At 39.5% G+C, this 22,130-nt stretch overlaps 1 protein-coding gene across 9 annotated transcripts in view; it reads left to right on the top strand.

The window, feature by feature from the left end:
* LOC139546610 (nck-associated protein 1) overlaps nucleotides 1-22,130 on the top strand; it is a 69,886-nt gene that overhangs the window by 18,126 nt on the left and 29,630 nt on the right. For 4 of the 9 annotated variants that reach the window (XM_071355186.1, XM_071355183.1, XM_071355182.1 and 1 more), the window contains 13 exons: nucleotides 1,449-1,541; nucleotides 3,105-3,161; nucleotides 4,976-5,118; nucleotides 5,405-5,495; nucleotides 5,759-5,896; nucleotides 6,123-6,171; nucleotides 6,595-6,751; nucleotides 6,914-6,970; nucleotides 7,079-7,175; nucleotides 9,246-9,352; nucleotides 9,706-9,838; nucleotides 19,579-19,662; nucleotides 20,158-20,223. In XM_071355186.1, coding sequence (XP_071211287.1) covers nucleotides 1,449-1,541; nucleotides 3,105-3,161; nucleotides 4,976-5,118; nucleotides 5,405-5,495; nucleotides 5,759-5,896; nucleotides 6,123-6,171; nucleotides 6,595-6,751; nucleotides 6,914-6,970; nucleotides 7,079-7,175; nucleotides 9,246-9,352; nucleotides 9,706-9,838; nucleotides 19,579-19,662; nucleotides 20,158-20,223 — 1,272 coding nt within the window. The remainder of the gene's footprint in view (nucleotides 1-1,448; nucleotides 1,542-3,104; nucleotides 3,162-4,975; nucleotides 5,119-5,404; nucleotides 5,496-5,758; nucleotides 5,897-6,122; nucleotides 6,172-6,594; nucleotides 6,752-6,913; nucleotides 6,971-7,078; nucleotides 7,176-9,245; nucleotides 9,353-9,705; nucleotides 9,839-19,578; nucleotides 19,663-20,157; nucleotides 20,224-22,130) is intronic. The other 5 variants (XM_071355187.1, XM_071355184.1, XM_071355188.1 and 2 more) reach the window with 3 other exon arrangements.

The raw sequence follows: 22,130 nt of genomic DNA, 5'->3' as shown, positions 1-22,130 counted from the left end.
ATCAATTGAATTTACCACAGGTGGACTCCAATCAAGTTGTAGAAACATCTCAAGGATGGGAACAGGATACACCTGAGCTCAATTTCGAGTCGCATAGCAAAGGGTCTGAATACTTATGTAAATAAGGTATTTCTGTTTTTTATTTGTAATAAATTTGCAAACATTTCTTAACCTGTTTTCGCTTTGTCATTATGGGGTATTGTGTGTAGGTTGATGAGGGAGAAAAGTAATTTAATCCATTTTCGAATGAAGCTGTAACTTAACAAATTGTGAAAAAAAGTCAAGGTGTAGGAATACTTTCCGAATGCACTGTAATTCAAAACAACACAACACTGTTCTGCTTCTAAACAACACTATACCTCAAGAAGATCTAAATGCATAACTCCATGAAACTGAGATCAAATGATTGGTATTCAGATGCTGCGTGGATGTTTCACTGGTAAAACTTGAATGAATTATCATTCATAATCGACAGTAGAAATGTGAAAGGAGGTTGTCTACGAGTAGAACAGAGACTGGGTGTAAAGTAGAGAATCCCGCACATGCGCAGAAGCTTAGGACCTTTAGCTGTCGGGAAGCAGGGTCCAGTAAAGTCAGATCCGCAGCCTCTGTTTTTTTTTCTATGTTTAGCATGTTCTCTTATTTTCTATGTAGTAGATTCTTGTTTAAGTAATATTGCTAATGATTCATGTTTTATCATCTTTCACACCTCAAGATCATTCAAGTTTTTTTATACTGCTAGGTAACAGTTAACTGTTAGGTAACATTTTGTTAGGTTTTTGTTTGAAAAATAGAATAAGTAACATTTATGTTGTAGGGAAAGAGACCAGGGCTGTCTAACAAATGGCACCCAAATTCTCAATATAGTGCAGTACTTTTAACCAGAGCCCTATTGGTCCTGGTCAAAAGAAGCGCTCTACATAAGGAATAGGGAATAGGAATAGGGTGCCAATTGGGATGCACACCAAAGATAACAATCCAGCCAACATGACTACACATTTGGTTTGTGAGAGGCTATCATTGGCTAAATAAAGGCCCCATTGTGACAGTGCTAAAATGCAGAGATGTTATCGAAATCAACATGAGTATTTTGTAATAATAAAGTTGTTTTTGCGTAGAGCTCTACCTTTTTGAGTTGTCAAAATGTCACCCTGACCCGTTGTGTGATATCCTTGGTAGTATTTCTCAGGATATCAAGGGATGTTAACAGATTGAGACCACTTACACTATCCAGAGAAAACATGCACTACCAAGCACAGATGGTAATGGGAACAAATTCATGATGAAGTATAACATGTTACCACCCTACTACCAGATTCCATCAGCCTATTTTATTGTGCTCATCATTCATTATCCATACCATTAAGCTTTGTGTATCCTGTAAAGTTGAACTTGAATATAAAACAAAATGTTTCAGTTTACAACCATGTTTTTCTTTACTTCTACAGCAACAGCTTGCACAACTACAAAAAGAGAAGTCTGAAATCCTTAAGAATTTAGCGTTGTATTACTTCACATTCGTAGATGTGATGGAATTTAAGGTAAGTGCAACTAAGCATCATTCAATGTAGTGAAAAAAGAGAATATCTTATATCTTCACATTAAAAACCAAAGTCTATCAGAATTCCAGTCATTCCAATAAATATTATACCCCTTGATCTTCAAGAATAGGACCTGGATATATGGAAGTATAGATTAGCCAAATTGTTTTACCTGAGCATAACCCCAAAACTAAGGACTTATTAGCCAGCCCTACTCTGTTGTTTATGATTTTTGTTGTAATGGAGGACTGATTGGGCTCATTGATTCGAGTTGAAAAATAAATGCTGCGCTCATGGAATGGCATGCTTTGAGCACTACTGAAAAGTGCTATTTACATGTGAAAAATATAGATCTGCCATATGCTGCATTTGCTGAAGGCCTATTGTTGACCTTTTTGTTGGTGACACTTTGATATCTTGATAATATCCAGCTGTTTAAAGGGCAAATCCACAGAGGAAACTATAACAAAACGGTCGCCCCGCCCCGTTTTGGTGAAAAGCTGAGGGATGGGCCTGGAGAAATAAACCACTCTCAGATTAATAGACATAGCTATGGATGCAAGGACTGACCATCCATGATATCAAAATTGTTTTAACCATGTTATGAGACTATACAGTGTTTGTTTCTATTTTGGATTCTCATGTAGTGTGACAGTTGAACTAAGATCATGAGGCATTTATAAGTTATATTCTTCAAGAATCAATGGATGTAGCAACTACAGATTGCCCCTTTTTAAGTCTATCAAAAGTGTGTGAGTTTGAGCATGTGTCCATTAGACATATGGATTTTTTTTGTTTGTTAGCATGAATTAGATTGAGCAATAAAAGCCCCACTTTTATTCCATAGGCTGGAATCCGCACTATGCAGCTGTTGCAGGGATGCATATTTCACTGGCTGTCCACTGGTTTCAAAAACAATGATTGATAGGCAGCTTGAACTTGGTGAATTCAAACATTATTATTAAAATTAGATATGTGAACAGCCATCCACAACAACCACAATTCCTAAGGCGCAAATAGCTAAATGAGAGAGCAGCAGTGTGATTCACATCAATGCGCTATGTAGATATCAATAACAAGTGATATCCGTATTGCCACCACTGCTGTCATCCTTACCTCTAAGCGTTTATTCAAGTTGGATAATCTTTGGATGCCGACAGCAGTCGCACCATTGGAAGACGTGTTGGACTGTAGCCTACAAAAGCCCATTCCTGCTCTTTTCCCGCGATCCAACTACACATTTGGGGTGTCATCATAGTGGTCTCTGATTTATGGTCAGACTCACTAAGGTGCAACAAATGTGCCTATTTTCAATGCTGATTTGAATGTCATTGAGCAAACATCCTTTCTGAATTTAAAAGTAATCCTCGGAAGTAATCATCTAGTTTTTCAAAAGTATCTGTAATCTGATTACAATATTTTAACTGGTAACGTTACAGTTACATTACTCCTCAACCCTGACTGTACATGTGTAATGATAATCCATCACAAATAATAGTTACTTATCATCAAGTTACTATACTGTGAAATGTACATCCGTCTAATATCTTTCTCTCCTTCCAGGACCATGTCTGTGAGCTATTGAACACTATCGATGCTTGCCAAGTCTTCTTTGATATTGTAAGTTATAAGGCACTTTGATCTGTACATAGCATGTAATTACAGGATGCTTTCTCAAATGTTTTCTCAAAGATTAGATTTCACACACTGCCTTCAGAAAGTAGAATTAGTCCTTTTGGAAGTATTTCTTGGTAAGCCATTCTCATGATTTTTGTCATTGTTTAGCACCCCTCCTTTCCTTTTGTTTGCTGAAGCCCACCTGAACTCTTGCCTTCAGAAAGTATTCATACCCCTTGACCTATTCCACATTTTCTTGTGTTACAGCCTGGATTCAAAATGTAGTATAATTCTCACCAATCTACACACAATACCCCATAATGACAAAGGGAAAACGTGTTTTTAGAAAATGTATTGAAAATAAAATACAGAAATTTAAGTATTCACACCCCTAAGTCAAAACTTTGCAGAAGCACCTTTGGCCGTGGTTACATCTTTGTCTTTCTGTGTAAGTCTCTAAGAGCTTTCCACACTTGGATTGTGCAACATTTGCCCATTATTCTTTTCAAAATTCTTCAAGCTCTGTCAAATTGATTGCTGATCATTGCTAGACAACTATTTTCAGGTCTTGATATAGATTTTCAAGTAGATTTAAGTCAAAACTGTAACTCGTCCACTCAGGAACATTCACTATTTTCTTGGTAAGCAACTCCAGTGTAGATTTGGCCTTGTGTTTTAGGTTATTGTTTTGCTGAAAGGTGAATTAATCTCCCAGTGTCTGATGGAAAGCAGACTGAACCAGGTTTTTCTCTAGGATTTTGCCTGTGCTTAGCTCCATTCCGTTTCTTTTTTATCCCGAAAAACTCCCCAGTCCTTAACGATTACAGGCATACCCATAACATCATGCAGCCACCACAATGCTTGAAAATATGTAGAGTGGAACTCCGTAATGTGTTATTTTGGATTTGCCCCAAACACAACAGTTTGTGTTCTGGACAAAAAGTTAATTGTTTTGCCAAATTCTTTCAGTAATACTTTAGTGCCTTGTTGCAAACAGGATGCATGTTTTGAAATATTTGCATTCTGTACAGGAATCTTTCTTTTCACTCTGTCAATTAGCTAGTATTGTGGAGTAACTATAATGTTATTGATCCATTGTCAGTTTTTTTCCTATCACAGCCATTAAACTCTGTAACTGTTTTAAAGCCACCATTGGCCTCGTGGTGAAATCCCTGAGCGGTTTCCTTCCTCTCTGGCAACTGAGTTAGGAAGGATGCCTGTATCTTTGTAGTGACTGGGTGTATTGATACACAATCCAAAGTGTAATTAATAACTTCACCATGCTCTAAGGGATATTCAATGTCTGCCTTTTTTTTTTTTACCCATCAACCAATAGGTGCCCTTCTTTGCGAGGCATTGGAAAACCTACCTGGTCTTTCTGGTTGAATCTGTGTTTGAAATTCACTGCTCGACTGAGGGACTTTACAGATAATTGAATGTGTAGGGCACAGAGATGAGGTAGTCATGTTAAACACTATAATTGCACACAGAGTCCATGCAACTTATTATGTGACTTTTTTTAAGCACATTTTTACTCCTGAACTTTAGGCTTGCCATAACAAAGAGGTTGAATACTTATTGACTCAAATATTTCTAAAAACGTAAATCTCCTTTGACATTATGGGCTATTGTGTGTAGGCCAGTGACAAACATATCTGCATTTAATACATTTTTAATTCAGGTGTAACACAACAAAATGTGGAAAAAGTCCAGGGGTGTGAATACTTTCTGAAGGCAATGTAGATGAAATGTTTTTAGATTCAGATTTAATAGTTTGGATGTAGATTCTATTTTTGTTCCCATATCTCTTTTTACAGACTGTAAACTTTGACCTGACCAAGAACTACCTTGACTTAGTAGTGACCTACACTAACCTAATGATGCTATTGTCTCGGATTGAAGAGAGGAAAGCTATCATTGGCCTCTACAACTATGCCCATGAAATGACACATGGATCAAGGTATGTAGGGTGGTGTCTCTTCCTGTCTATGTCCTTTCTCTGGCTCATCTCTGAAATGTTCAATCTCCATTAGCACCATCCCTGTAAAATAATATTAAGGTCATACTTTAACACAATGTTAACGTACTGTTATACCAATTGACAGTGGCCGTATATTAAAATCACATAGTAATATATGAAAAATGCATTCTTAAAACATTGTATGGTAGTTACAGACCTAGCTTAGATACACCTGAGAACTACCAATAACAACAACATCTTTATTTGTATTTATTTTTTTATTTAGTGATCGAGAGTACCCGAGGCTGGGACAGATGATTGTTGACTACGAGAACCCACTGAAAAAGATGATGGAGGAGTTTGTTCCCCATGGGAAGGTGAATATAAAGTGTCACCTGTTTCTCAACATGTTATGTTCTTTTCCTGAGCACTGACAATGAAAATACATATTTTGGTTACAATTTATAATATAACTTTCGGTTACACTTTACAATAACTTTGATGCTTAAGCAATGATTATGTATGCATATATTGCTTATACAGTTTTATAAATGTATAAATGGTTGATTAATGCTTGTTCATGAAAGTTATTATTAACTGTCATAAACCAATATATCTCTCTCTCCTCCCTCCCCTGTAGTCGTTGTCAGACGCCCTACTCTCCCTCCAGATGGTGTACCCCAGGAGAAACCTGTCTGCTGACCAGTGGAGGAATGCACAGCTACTCAGTCTCATCAGTGCCCCCAGCACCATGCTCAACCCAGCCCAGTCAGACACAGTGAGAATCCAATATATAACATATTCCACTTAGTTTTGATCCAAAGGGACGTGTACAGTACAGTGGGTGTGTACAGTAATGTGATCCCCGCAGGAGTTGAACCCATGACTATGGTGTTGCTAGTGCCATACTTGAGTCACACAGGACCATCAATATACATCTCTCAAATCACACCATTTTCTGCTCACAGGCATGTGCATTTACCTATGATTCTGATTTGTTCTAGATGCCCTGTGAATACTTGTCCCTGGACGCCATGGAGAAGTGGATAGTTTGTAAGTGTTTGTTTTTATTTTACCTTTATTTAACTAGGCAAGTCAGTTAAGAACAAATTCTTATTTACAATGACACCTACCCCGACCAAACCCGGACGAGGCTGGGCCAATTGTGCGCCGCCCTATGGGACTCCCAATCACGGCCGGATGTGATGCAGCCTGGATGTGTGCATAGAGTGGAGTCTGATCTAATTGATTTAATAGGTTTATACCATTGGAGGGAAGGGGGAGCGTGATTGTTTTTTAATTGTAATTCATTGTTCAGGTACAGGCTTATTATTAAAAACATGCATGAAATGTGAAGTCATACAACACTTAAAAATATATAAATCAGTCGAAATATTCTCATTCCACACAAATACTGTTCAAAATCATATTTCTGTGCCTCTAACTTTCTATCTGTCTCTAACTTTTGATTGTCAGTTGGCTTCATCTTATGTCACGGGGTCCTAAACAGTGATCAGGCAGCTCTGAGCCTGTGGAAGCTGGCTCTTCAGAGCAGCACCTGCCTCTGTCTCTTCAGAGACGAGGTGTTCCACATCCATAAGGCTACTGAGGACCTGTTCATCAACATCCGCGGGTGAGGGACACTAACTTTCTGAGCTAGTTTCCTGAAGCCAGATTAAGCCTAATCCTGGACTGAAAAGCATGCTCAATGGGTACAGTTTGAGCATATTCCCAGACATCTGTTAAGTGTGTGTGTGAGTAAGTATGTTAACTATTCTCCCTTTTCATTTCATAGCTACAACAAGCGTGTGAATGACATCAAAGAGTGCAAAGAACAAGCTCTGTCACATGCGTAAGTGCCTCATAAATGCATCTTATTGCACCAAGATGTTTTAAATGGTATTTGTCACAGTATCCTCTCATTATGAAATTGTTGCCGATTGTTTTTGTTTTGTTACAGAGGTTTGATGCACAGAGAAAGACGCAAGTTCCTGAGATCTGCCCTGAAGGAGCTGGCCACAGTCCTATCTGACCAGCCAGGGTTACTGGGGCCTAAGGTACTGCACTAGTGCTCTATTTTGGTATTTTTACACTTTTATTTAGACAGTATGGAAATCAGATGGGGGTACGGCAGGTGGGAGAAACAGTGGAAGGGTGGACACAGGGATTGAACCCCAGTCTCAAGTGGGAAGATTTGTATGTGTGACTCCTGCTAGGAGTGTTGCCACTTAATGACGGCTCTTCACCTACCCTGCTGCGCGACTGCTCTCTAGTTGTGTTAACATGATAATGTTACATCAGACTAACACCACTGCTCTCTAGTTGTGTTAACATGATAATGTTACATCAGACTAACACCACTGCTCTCTAGTTGTGTTAACATGATAATGTTACACCAGACTAACACCATTGCTCTCTAGTTGTGTTAACATGATAATGTTACATCAGACTAACACCACTGCTCTCTAGTTGTGTTAACATGATAATGTTACATCAGACTAATGTGGCGGACATGAGTCGGGCATGGTTGCTCATAGCCCCGCCTGCGAACTTCAAATCCAGTGTCTGCCCTCGGAGTAAGAAGGAATTTCCTCTTGGTCTAACGGTCTAAGACGTTGGTTGCTCCAGTGGGAGACCTGAGTTTATATCCCATGTGTTACACTAACAACACTGCGCTACTGCTCTCTAGTTGTGTTAATATGGTAATGTGAGTTGGACTAACACAATCTAGATTACTGGGCCCTAAGATACCACACTACTGCTCTCTAGTTGTGTTAACATGATAATGTTACATTAGACCAGGGGTCTCCAACAGGTCCACCTATTGAGTAGCACGCCAAACAACTCTGAAAATAGATACAATTTTCACGTGTTCCACTGCAAACTGTCATAAACACATCTCACAAGTATCAGACACCACATCTCCCAGGTACTATCTAATCAATACAACATTAACATTATTCCACCCCTGGTTAGCCCCTATTGGCTTAAAAATCCAAACCTAAAACAATATCTACCAATTCATTTCTAGCAATATTGCCCCTGTCTGTCTGTGTGGTGTGCACGTTTGTCTATCACTCTGTGTGTAGCCAGTTGATATGATAACCGTCTTGTGGGTTGACAGAAATACTTTCCACAAAACCTTCTCAATTAAATGTTAACTGCAAAGTAGGCTTACCTGGCAGAGGTATATCATGAGTAAGTATATAATTTGTGTCTATTATTTGTTATTTGCTAACTTTGCAGAACCATCGCTAGACTGCACTCCTCACTCGATAGATTCACAATTAAATGGCCAGATGCGCAATTTTTTAAAATTCAGATATGAGTTGAGCATTGACATGGACTCAGAACATCCAATTTCGTTGTTCTCTATGAACAATTGTAATTTTGAGAGTGAAAAAAATTAATAATTTAAAACCAGGAAAAATAAAACAGAAAACATAATTTGGGAAAATATATAACTGAATAAAAAAATAAAAAAAGATTTTATAGGCCCCCCCTTAGAGTTGTTTATTAACCATTATTTTACAAAGTATATTGACAGAAAACGTAGTACACTACTTTCTCTTGTACACTAAGGACCCAGTAAGAGTGGCAGGGAAGAGGAGAAGAGAAGGATGTGCCTATTTGAAAGCTAGAAGAAAAATTGTAGCTCATGACATACACCACAGTTGTCTACTTGTCTTAACACGATAATGTTACATCATAATAACACTAGTGCTCTGCTGCTCTCTAGGGTAGCATGTAGCCTAGTGGTTAGCGCGTTGGGCCAGTAACCAAAAGGTTGTTGGTTTGAATACCCGAGCTGACAAGGTAAAAAATCGGTCAATGTGCCCTTAATCCTAATTTGCTCGAGGGCCATGGTACTACTATGGCTGACCCTGTAAAACAACATATTTCACTGCACCTATCCGGTGTATGTGACAATATAAAATATTTATTTATTTTTTTGTCTTTTTTTGGTTGAGTTGGACTAGCACTATCTGCACTCTAGTTTTGTTAACATGATTATGCTAGTTGGACTAACTGTAAAGTGATCAGAGGATTAGGATTCAAATCCTGAAAGATGTGACTAATTGATGGGTGAAAGTAACTATATAACTTGACTCCTGTCCTCTTCATAGGCCTTGTTCGTGTTCATGGCTCTGTCATTCGCTCGGGATGAGATCATTTGGCTGCTACGACATGCAGACAACATCCAGAAGAAGAGCACAGATGACTTTATTGACAAGTAAGACGCATCCTACTGACTCAACTTGTAACTATGGGATTTCCCTTTACCCCTCAGGAAATGTAGTGGCGCTGTGTTTACCTCCTTGAAAAGTCTGTGTCAAAATGTTTCTTCATGACACGTTTTGCTCTTGCTTGATTTTGGCCATTAGGAGACTGAAAGTGATGTGTCTTAACTTGAATGTTGACGTGCACCGTTTTGTGGAACAATATCAAAAGCAGAGAAAGTAAAAAACATTTTTGAGTAAAATGACCCTTTAAGGAATGCCATAGTGTGAAGGAGTATTGAGCATACTAATGAAGTGTAGGTCTATTCTATTCTTTTAGATAACTCTTGCTATTCTATGTCCTCAGGCACATTGCAGAGCTGATCTTCTACATGGAGGAACTGAGGGCCCACGTGAGGAAGTATGGTCCTGTCATGCAGAGATACTACGTCCAGTACCTGTCTGGCTTTGACGCCGTGGTGCTCAACGAGCTAGTACAGGTGAGACTGCTCTCTGGATCGAACATTGGCTTGCCTCCCAAATGGCACCCTATTCCCTATATTGCAATACTTTTGACCATGATTCCTAGAGCTCCGGTCAAAAATAGTTCACCTATGTAGGGAATAGGGTGCAATTTCGGATGTACTAACTGTCAATGTTCTCCCTTTGTTTCATAATATCCTAGTATTTATTATATATTATAACTGGGTGGTTCGAGCACTGAATGCTGATTGGCTGACAGCCATGGTATATCAGACCGTATACCACGGGTATGACAAAACAGTTATTTTTACTGCTCTAATTACGTAGGTAAACAGTTTATAATAGCAAAAAGGCACCTAGGGGGTTTGTGATATATGGCCAATATACCCCGCGTTGCGTCGTGCTTAAGAACAGCTCTTAGCCGTGGTATTTTGGCCATATACAGCAAGTTCTCCCACCTAAAAAGATGAGAGAGGCCTGTAATTTTCATCATAGGTACACTTCAACTATGACAGACAAAATGAGGGGGAAAAATCCAGAAAATCACATTGTAGGATTTTTAATGAATTTATTTGCAAATTATGGTGGAAAATAAGTATTTGGTCACCTACAAACAAGCAAGATTTCTGGCTCTCACAGACCTGTAACTTCTTCTTTAAGAGGCTCCTCTGTCCTCCACTCGTTACCTGTATTAATGGCACCTGTTTGAACTTGTTATCAGTATAAAAGACACCTGTCCACAACCTCAAACAGTCACACTCCAAACTCCACTATGGCCAAGACCAAAGAGCTGTCAAAGGACACCCGAAACAAAATTGTAGACCTGCACCAGGCTGGGAAGAGTGAATCTGCAATAGGTAAGCAGCTTGGTTTGAGGAAATCAACTGTGGGAGCAATTATTAGGAAATGGAAGACATACAAGACCACTGATAATCTCCCTCGATCTGGGGCTCCACGCAAGATCTCACCCCGTGGGGTCAAAATGATCACAAGAACGGTGAGCAAAAATCCCAGAACCACATGGGGGGACCTAGTGAATGACCTGCAGAGAGCTGGGACCAAAGTAACAAAGCCTACCATCAGTAACACACTACGCCGCCAGGGACTCAAATCCTGCAGTGCCAGACGTGTCCCCCTGCTTAAGCCAGTACATGTCCAGGCCCGTCTGAAGTTTGCTAGAGAGCATTTGGATGATCCAGAAGAAGATTGGGAGAATGTCATATGGTCAGATGAAACCAAAATAGAACTTTTTGGTAAAAACTCAACTCGTCGTGTTTGGAGGACAAAGAATGCTGAGTTGCATCCAAAGAACACCATACCTACTGTGAAGCATGGGGGTGGAAACATCATGCTTTGGGGCTTTTTTTCTGCAAAGGGACCAGGAAGACTGATCCGTGTAAAGGAAAGAATGAATGGGGCCATGTATCGTGAGATTTTGAGTGAAAACCTCCTTCCATCAGCAAGGGCATTGAAGATGAAACGTGGCTGGGTCTTTCAGCATGACAATGATCCGAAACACACCGCCCGGGCAACAAAGGAGTGGCTTCGTAAGAAGCATTTCAAGGTCCTGGAGTGGCCTAGCCAGTCTCCAGATCTCAACCCCATAGAAAATCTTTGGAGGGAGTTGAAAGTCCGTGTTGCCCAGCAACAGCCCCAAAACATCACTGCTCTAGAGGAGATCTGCATGGAGGAATGGGCCAAAATACCAGAAACAGTGTGTGAAAACCTTGTGAAGACTTACAGAAAACGTTTGACCTCTGTCATTGCCATCAAAGGGTATATAACAAAGTATTGAGATAAACTTTTGTTATTGACCAAATACTTATTTTCCACCATAATTTGCAAATAAATTCATTAAAAATCCTACAATGTGATTTTCTGGATTTTTTCCCCTCATTTTGTCTGTCATAGTTGAAGTGTACCTATGATGAAATTTACAGGCCTCTCTCATCTTTTTAAGTGGGAGAACTTGCACAATTGGTGGCTGACTAAATACTTTTTTGCCCCACTGTACCACACTCCCTCGGGCCTTATTCCTTAAGTGTATGACTGATGATGGAGTACTCTGGTATATGGGTCTTTCTATAAAGTGTATAGAGTACCAGTGACAACTGTTTGGACAACTGTTTGGAGCTGTTACAAAGTCATTAATAATAATTTGCCTCTTTTTTTCACTTGAATACATTAAGATATAAAGGGGGAACATAGATATATTCAATATAATTCATGAGTTGAATCAAAAAATGTTTAAACCCTTTCTCATGCTTGGAGTCTTCACAGATTTGGCAAAAATCGTGTGACATAAAACATTACCTTTCTTTCTTTACATTTATGATACTGCTGTTTGTTGTTATATCATTTACTAAGCATTTAACAACAATGAATTACACATTGAACTTGATCCTGTAAAATTCCTGGATATTGGACTCTTTTTCTGTATGGAGATCTTGGAAGTGCACTGTAACCTCGTAACATTTCGAATCTCCCAATGTTGAGGTGTGAAAACAGTTTTCATGGGCACACATATACAAAATAATGTATGGATTTCAAAATCGAATTCTTATAACAGAAAGAGTAACTTTAACAAGATTAATCAAATAAAAATTGACACTGTCATTAACGGTCATTAACAATAATTCGGCATAATATTTGTTTGATGTGCATTTTTTATGTGTAGCTGTTTAGGTACGTAGGGAATTTAGCGCACAACATCAGCTGATTCAGGAAAGGGTTTTATGAATGACAGTCAAGTGATAAAGATCGGGTGTGATACTGCAGACGATTGAACAACATCCAAAGTGCGGGAATTAATGTTGATCTGGAGAATTGACAGAACATTTTGGTGTCTGTTGTTACGGCGGTCAAGATAATTAGCCGTGGACAACATTGGCAAGATCAAATCAAATTGTATAGGTCACATATACATATACACATGTGACAGATGTTATCGCCGGGGTGTAGCGAAATGTTGCGGTTGTAGTTCAATTCCTGAGGTAAGATTACTGTCCGTGTACGTTTTGATCGTTTGTTTTCCGAGTTCAAATGGAGCAATCGGGAGGGTGAAAACGGCGTATTTATTCTTTTTTTTTTATAGAAATAGAAAAAAACAAAAAACTTCATATTTTGATTTTCACATGTGGGTGGGGTTAAATGTTGAATGCCTGTCATTGGTTAAGTGCAGCGCCAACATTTCCTGTCCTTTCAAAGTAGGAGTTCACCCTTCTAACTCCATTCTATGAATATATTATTTATTAATTAACCGATTAATAGCTGCCCATACCGTGCCACAGTGCCAAGATTAAGTAAGATTTCTCAATTTCTGCATAAGATTTAATGTGTATTGACTTATTAATGAACTGCTGTTACTGTAAATGGTTAGCAGACTGATATATCCTAGCTACCTAATTAACCATTGGTTATCTTATTAAATGATGCCATACAGCCAAAACAACAGTATATATTGCTAGACTAGAGATATTCCCCCAGCTATAGTTAGTCAGTGGTTGCACATCTAACTAGCTGGAATGAAGCAAGGATGTGAATAGTAGACATGTAAATATATCATTTCACTGTTTACAGCAGGTCTTCAGCTACCCAGAGCTGTCTGATCAGCCTGATAGGGTGCCGTGGGTGTGTCCAGCTTACACCTGTGCAAATCCATGCTGTAGGTCCACCACACACCTGGAGGATTGTGGGGTCCTGTCCAGAAGCAACCTCTAGCTCCTACCCCTAGACACTTGTGGAGATCTGAGAGGATTGAACAGGTGTAAGCAATATTGCCAAAATTTCACCAAGCCTTTCAGAGGGTACGGTGGAGCTCTCACCATGTCACCACCCATCAAACAATCCCTCTCAGTTCTCCACAAATGTGACTCGTTTCAGGAAACTAGATGTATGTTGTGTGTCGCTACTTCACAGGAGCCATTTGAACATAAACCTTTTTTTTATCTAAATGCATTTTTCTGGAACGTGAACTTTCATGTGCCTTAATAACAAACTGGTTAAATTACCAGCCTAGTTGGTTTAGCCACGAAAAAGACAGCAACTTTCCCACTAGCCATGATTGGCTGAGATAATGCCGAGAGATGAGTTCGGATTGGTCTGCCATGTATCATGCTTCTGTCTATAGTATGAGCTGGTCAGTATGTGTAGGTAATCCTTTCTAACGCGGCTTTTTTGAAATATATCATGTAGTAGAACTGCGTAAGTGTTGCTCTCCACTTTCTGGAGGACCGAGTTTTGAAATCAGTGGAATTAGAGTATGATAGCTATGGACATGGAGGAAATCCTGGCGTTTTATTGCAAATATGCAGACGGAGTCGAAAAGAGAATACACAGAAGGCTGTTGTATAAAACATTCGATCTTCAATCTAATGGCTAGAATGGCATACGTGACAGAGAGGGAGAAGCATCCAAATCAAATTCTATTGGTAACATACACTTGTTTAGAAGATGTTATTGCGGGTGTAGCGAAATGCTTGTGCTTCTAGTTCCGACAGTGCAGCAATATCTAACAAGTAATATCTAACAATTTCACAACGTATACCCAATACACAGAAATCTAAGTAAGGAATGGAGTTAGAAATATATCAATATATGGAAGAGCAATGTCAGAGTGGCATAGACTAAGATACAGTAGAATAGACATTATTAACCTCACTAGGGTATGTGGGACGCGTCCCACCTCGTCAACAGCCAGTGAAATTGCAGGGCGCCAAATTCAAAACAACAGAAATCCCATAATTACAAATCCTCAAACATACAAGTATTTTACACCATTTTAAAGATACACTTGTTGTAAATCCAGCCACAGTGTCCGATTTCAAAAAGGCTTTACGACGAAAGCACACCAAATGATTATGTTACGTCAGAGCCAAGTCACAGAAAAACACAGCCATTTTTCCAGCCAGAGAGAGGAGTCACAAAAACCAGAAATAGAGATAAAATGAATCACTAACCTTTGATGATCTTCATCAGAGGACACTCATAAAACTTCATGTTACACAATACATGTATGTTTTGTTCATACTTATATCCAAAAATCTGAGTTTACATTGGCACGTTATGTTCAGTAGTTCCAAAACATCCGGTGATTTTGCAGAGAGCCACATCAATTTACAAAAATACTCATAATAAACATTGCTAAAAGATACAACTGTTATGCATGGAATTTTAGATCCACTTCTCCTTAACTTCTTTGATATAGGGGGCAGCATTTTCACTTTTGGATGAATTGCGTGCCCATAGTGAACTGCCTCCTACTCTGTCCCAGATACTAATATATGCATATTATTATTATTATTGGATATAAAACACTGTGAAATTTCTAAAACTGTTTGAATGATTTCTGTGAGTATATCAGAACTCAAATGGCAGGCAAAAACCTGAGAAAAAATCCAAACAGGAAGTGAGAATTCTGAGACTGGTCATTGTTAAACTCATCGCCTATTCAATTCCCTGTAATATATGGATCTGTTTGCACTTCCTACGCCTTCCACTAGATGTCAACAGTCTGTAGAACGCTGAATGAAGCCTATACTGTGATGTGGGACCGGATGGGAGGTGTTTGAGTCAGTGGTCTGGCAGATTGCCAGTTCTTGGTCACGGGCATTCCTCATGATATCGCCATGCGTTCCATTACTTATAGAGACTGAAAATAATTCTCCGGTTGGAACTTTATTGGATATAAATGATAACAACATCCTGAAGATTGATTCTCTACTAAGTTTGACCAGTTTATTCGACTTGTAATATAACTTTTTGAAGTTCTCGACCGTTTGCCTGCATCTGTGAGAGCGTTTGGACCCGTGTACTACACATGCTAGCAAAAGTAGCTAATTGGACATAAGTAATGGACATTATCCAACAAAACAATGATTTATTGTGGAACTAGGATTCCTGGTAGTGCATTCTGATGAACATAATCAAAGGTAAGGGAATATTTATGATCTAATTCCGTATTTCTGTTGACTCCAACATGACGGAGAAATTATGTTAAATCTGAGCGCCGTCTCAGATTATTGCATGGTGTGCTTTTTACGTAAAGTTTTTTTTAAATCTGACACCGCGGTTGAATTAAGAACAAGTGTATCTTTAATTCTGTGTAAAACATGTATCTTTCATCAAAGTTTATGATGAATATTTCTGTTATTTGACGTGGCTCTCTGCAATTACTCCGGATATTTTGGAGGCATTTCTGAACATGGCGCCAATGTAAACCGAGATTTGTGGATATAAATATGCACATTATCGAACAAAACATAAATGTATTGTGTAACATGATGTCCTATGAGTGTCATCTGATGAAGATCATCAAAGGTTAGTGATACATTTTATCTCTATTTCTGCTTTTTGTGACTACTATCTTTTGCTGGGAAAATGGCTGTGTTTTTCTGTGGCTATGTACTGAGCTAACATAATTGTTTGGTGTGCTTTCCCCGTAAATCCTTTTTGAAATCAGACATGTTGGCTGGATTCAAAACATGTGTAGCTTTAATTTGGTGTCTTTCATGTGTGATTTCATGAAAGATAGATTTTTATAGTAAGATATTTGAATTTGGCACGCTACATTTTTTCTGGATTTTGGCCAAGTGGGACGCTACCGTACCACCTATCCCAGAGAAGTTAATGCAACCGCTGTGTCAGATTTCAAAAACACTTTACGGAAAAAGCACACCATGCAATAATCTGAGTACAGCGCTCAGAGACCAAAACAACCCAAACAGATATCCGCCATGTTGTGTAGTCAACAGAAGTCAGAAATAGCATTATAAATATTCACTTACCTTTGATGATCTTCATCAGAATGCACTCCCAGGAATCCCAGTTCCACAATAAATGTTTGTTTTGTTCGATAATGTCCATCATTTATGTCCAAATACCTCTTCTTTGTTTGCGCGTTTAGCCCAGTAATCAAAATTCATGAGGCGAGATCACTAGGTGCAGACAAAGTCAAAAAGTTCCGTTACAGTCCGTAGAAACATGTCAAACGATGTATAGAATCAATCTTTAGGATGTTTTAACATAAATCTTCAATAATGTTCCAACCGGAGAATTCCTTTGTCTGTAGAATTGCAATGGAATGCAAGCTAACTATCACGTGAGCGTGCGTGGTCAGCTCTTGCCTCTCTGGCAGACCTCTGACTCAATCCCCTCTCATTCGCCCCCACTTCACAGTAGAATTCTCAAACAAGGTTATAAAGACTGTTGACATCTAGTGGAATCCTTAGGACGTGCAATATGACCCCATAGACACTGTGTATTCGATAGGCAAGGAGTTGAAAAACTACAAACCTCAGATTTCCCACTTCCGGGTTGGATTTTTTCTCAGGTTTTTGCCTGCCATATGAGTTCTGTGATACTCACAGACATCATTCAAACAGTTTTAGAAACTTCAGAGTGTTTTCTATCCAAATCTACTAATTATATCCATATTCTAGCTTTTATGACTGAGTAGCAGGCAGTTTAATTTGGGCACGCTTTTCATCCAAAATTCCCAATGCTGCCCCCTACCCTAGTGAAGTTAAAGTGACTAGTGTTCCATTTATTAAAGTGGCCAATGATCTCAAGTCTGTGTATATAGGCCGCAGCCTCTCTGTGCTAGTGATGGCCATCCATTTATACGGGTAAGAGAGTCTAGCTAACTACATTTTCAGATATTACACGTTTCTAACTTTGTCAAAGTAATTTCAAGTTAGTGTACTGTTAGCTAGCTAGCTAACGTTACGTGTATGATCTGTGTAGTAATATTTGTATCTCAGAGCCATTTGCATTGCTAGTTATAGCCTAATGTTAGCTAGCTAACATTGAACCGGGTTGCTACCTGCAGATTCATGCAGGGTAGTAACGTATGAGTTGGTATTATGGTTCATTGTTTAGCTTGCTAGCTACATGCCTTAACAAAAGACTCTATGCAAGTTACTATTTAAATAGAATGTTTATGATGACACTGCGACACCTATCGATAGATGTAGCAGGTAAGCATCTAGAGAGCAGAATAACTGATGAATTTACGAACGCTCAACACCCGTTGAATATGGCCGGTGTCACTAAACGTTGGATAAAAAGTCAAATAAATGTTTTGCCAGCTGCACAGTTGCAGTCACCAACGCTCTGGATAACATAAAATCAGCCTAACCAGCTCTGCTAGGGCGTGTAAAATGGTCAGAGTGAGCTGTTCTCTCATTTATGCCTGGAAGTAGCTAGCAAGCTAGCCAATGTTAGCCAGTTAGCATTACTTTCAAAGCAGAATTACTTTACCATTGTTCCTCAACTGTAGTCTATGAAATACTATTTTATAGCTCTGAGTCTCTACTTTTATCCAATGTTAAAAAACACAATTTCCAATGTTGCTACATAAGACCGAAACGAGCCGGTCGGTCACAAATTTGCACAAATTTCTAAAAAACAGTTTTTGCTTTGTCATTATGCGGTATTATGTGTAGATTGCTGAGGGGGAAAAAAATATTGAATCAATTTTAGAATAAGGCTGTAACGTAACAAAATGTGGAAAAGTCACGGGGTCTGAATACTTTCCGAAGGCACTGTATTTCTGCGTAATTTTCATTAAATAAAAACACAGAGTGATTTATTAGTTATACCGTGATGATTTAAAAATACAATTACAAAGACTGCATGTGGGCTTTAATAGCTGTCAAATACTTGATTCCTACGTCCTTGGGAGAATCTCAATTGCATTTCCTTGATTTGTCGCATCCTCTCCTCGTCTCCTTCTTAAAACCCATTGGATGAGAATGTCAGAGAACCTTCCACTGTCACCTTCTTATCCAAAGGGTTTTGAGAAGGAGGTGAGGAGGCAGGACTTGAGTGATCAAGGAAATGCAATTGAGATTCTGCCGTTGTTTCCCCCATTCCTCACCTCCCTCTTAAAGCACATTGGGGGAGAGGAGTGAAGGTTCCTCCCCTCAGGCTACAGTGCACTTTCAAGGAGAGGCAAGGATTGGAGGAAATATGGACAGAGGAAGCAAGAATTTGACGGCTAGTTTTTAGACACAGACTCTCTCACACACACACACACACACACACACACACACACACACACACACACACACACACACACACACACACACACACACACACACACACACAAGGCTTGAAGAGTTTACTGATTATAATGATTTCATTATTGGTTATTATTATTGTCAATGATTTTGTTAACAAAACCCATTGTATTAAATTATTATATCACCTATTAAAACATATAGAAATGCTGTTGTTTCTTTTTTTTCATTCTCCAGGAATGTTTAGCATGGCTATAAATGATAGCGAAATTGACTTGAGCACAAAAAATGCCTGGCGACTAGGCATGACAAAGAAACATGTGGTGTCCATGTTTCTTGGAACATTTTGAATGACATGTACAGTAGATGGTTTGTTGTTGCTAGGTAGAGATACTGTGTGGTCTCATTGTGCCTACCTAGACTTTTATCCCTCTAACTACACATATGAAGCTACCTAATCATATTTAAATGTATATCAAACCATTTAGAGATGTTGACCCTGATGTCACACATTGGCCCATTTATTTATAGAAAGACCCATATGCAGGTTGATATTTTGAAGGGAAAAAGCAGAGCTGACCACTAGATGGAGACCAAGTATTTTGTTGATGTGATTCTTTGCTTGGCCACATCTCGCTCTCTGATATGCAATGTAAAACTCTTGTATTTTCTCAGTTGATCCCCTCACAGCATTCTACTGTAAACAGTGTCTGAGGCTTTCCTCTGCTCCCCTCTAGAATCTGTCCGTCTGTCCTGAGGATGAGTCCATCATCATGTCCTCCTTCGTCAATACCATGACGTCCCTCAGCGTCAAACAAGGTATTCAACCTAACACGGCCTGCCACTCATATTACAGAAATAACATAAATATATACAGTTTCTCATTTAGACTCATGTTGTTGATCCAACCTAAAAGAGAGTTCATTCCATCTTTTTGCTGTGTATGTTCCAGTTTAGAAAACCTCTACTTGTATTGGCCAATGCTTACCATAGTTGTTTTTATGTTGACCAGACCTATAACACAATTCAATTTATTCTGTTGCGGTACAGTAAATATTCCAGTTTAGAAAATGTCTAATTAATCATGCTTAGTTGTTTTTATCTATCTATATTAGCCTTAAGCACTAAAAGCCTTTGTCTGTGTAGACATGTGTTGTTTTGGTAATGGCTGAGTGATGGACAGATGAAAGGAGGGAGGGCAGATGGTGGGCATAGTAGGAGCCTGAGCCGCTCTCCACCTCTCCGCCCGCTCCCCTCCCTCCTGTGTCCTCCTGTGTCATGGTGATCCCATATCTGAGTGAATTGTCTCTGTCGGTGTTACAGTGGAAGACGGGGACGTGTTTGATTTCAGGGGCATGAGGCTGGACTGGTTCAGATTGCAGGTAAGACGCCATCAGGAAAATGAGACGAGCTTTGTGGCAGTGAGGCAGACCTGGGTTCAAATAGTATTCAGAATCCTTTCACAATACTGGACTGGGTTTGACACTTTTGAGACTATTCTATTGGTTCCATTGCACCAGGCAAGCTCAATGGAACCAATATAATAGTCTGAAAAGTGTCAAACCCAGCCCATCTGGCAATCCTGGCAGGCTAGAGCAAAGGCTTAAAGTATTTGGAAGGATTTCAAATATTATTTGAACCAATGTCTGGGCTTTGAGGCCACTGCTAGGTGTGTGTGTTGTAATTAGCACTGTGTGTGTCATAATCAGACATAATTAGCACTCTGGGCCAGTAATGAGGGGGCAGTGTTTAGCATGCTACCCTACTCCTGTCAGCCTACTCCTGTTTCCTATCTATAGGCCGCTGTGCTGTGCTCTGCTGTGCTGTGCTGTGTCCTGTAGCCCATTGTGTGTGTTGGGGAACGCGGGGAACCTCCGGTAGATACAGTAGACCAGGTTCCCCTCCGTCTCATCAGCCATAATTAGCACTCTGGGGCAGTAATAAGGGAACAGTGTTTAGCATGCTACCCTACTCCTGTCACACTGTTGCCTATCTATAGATCAGAGAATGACCTGAGCCCCTATCCACAAAGTATCTCATAGTAGGGGTGCTGATCTAGGATCTGTTCATATGATCTTATTTATTATGATCTAAAAGGAAAAAATGATCCTATATTAGCACTCCTACTCTGAGCTGCTTTGTGAATACAGGCTCAGATCTTGTATTCAGAGTAGGAGTGCTGATATAGTATCAGTTTTGTATTTTAGATCGTAATGAATAATAGGGTGGATCTGATCCTGGATCAGCACTCTTACTCTAATGCTTTGTGATACAGGCCCTCTGGCTGCTGCTCTACACCCTTCACAGACAGCTTCTCGTACTGTACACTAGGATAGCAAAAACAGAACTGCTCAGATAACAAGAAGCAGGGCGTTTGTTTATTCACTATGCGTCTTTGCGTTCGGTGTTTGCCAGGGACAAAGCAAATTCAGGAAGTATTTAAACAGCCTGTACAAGAACAGCTGACTAATGTATGAACAGCTAGCTATATATACAGTATAGGCCTACATATTCAGGTGCTGCTGTCATCCCTAAAAGTAGTATGGTTGTATGAATGTCACCGAGTAGTCCTTATTTATCGAGGTGGAGCTCTTCATGTGAGGATCAGAACCTAAACCTGTCTGTTCCACAAGAGCACTCTTGTGTTCTCTTCTCCCAGCTCTATGTCAACCACATAACCCACACATGAATGAATTTAACAGACTAGTAATGGAGAAAATATGGCCTGAAATACTGAAAGGAGGAGGAGTACGCTCTGTCTGTCATTAGTGACAAATGTCTAACCATCATAAAGAAATATTTGTTTATTTTTCATCACTTCAAATAACATGCACATCATGTGCATGATGTGCATGTTATTTGAAGTGATGAAAAATACATTTTCATGCATTTCAGAGAAAATGTATTATGGATATAGGAGGATAGATTCTAGGCCCCATTAAATTTCTTAAAAACTATTTGGAATTAATGACAATAAATATTCTTCTTTGAAGCTGTGTTTGTTTAAGAATCGTTGCTCGCCTATTAACCCATCCCTTAACACATCTATCCCTGTCTCGCTCGCTCTCTCTTGCTCTCTCAACCATGCTTGGCTCCTCAGTACTTTGCTGAGATCATCACAACCACCCCTGCTGCCAGGGACCTACAACACTTTCCCTGATCCGTTGGTCGACTCGTTGTTCCACCGTCGTCCGATTGGCCCAGCCCTCCTCTCAGATGGATTTTCATGGTGCGTCCCAAATGGCACCCTATTCCCTATATAGTTCAATACGTTTGACCAGGGCCCTAT

Source organism: Salvelinus alpinus, chromosome 20 (genome assembly GCF_045679555.1).
Source record: "Salvelinus alpinus chromosome 20, SLU_Salpinus.1, whole genome shotgun sequence".
NCBI lineage: Eukaryota > Metazoa > Chordata > Actinopteri > Salmoniformes > Salmonidae > Salvelinus > Salvelinus alpinus.
Note: the sequence above shows the minus strand (reverse complement) of the source record. Positions and strands in the feature narration are given on the sequence as shown.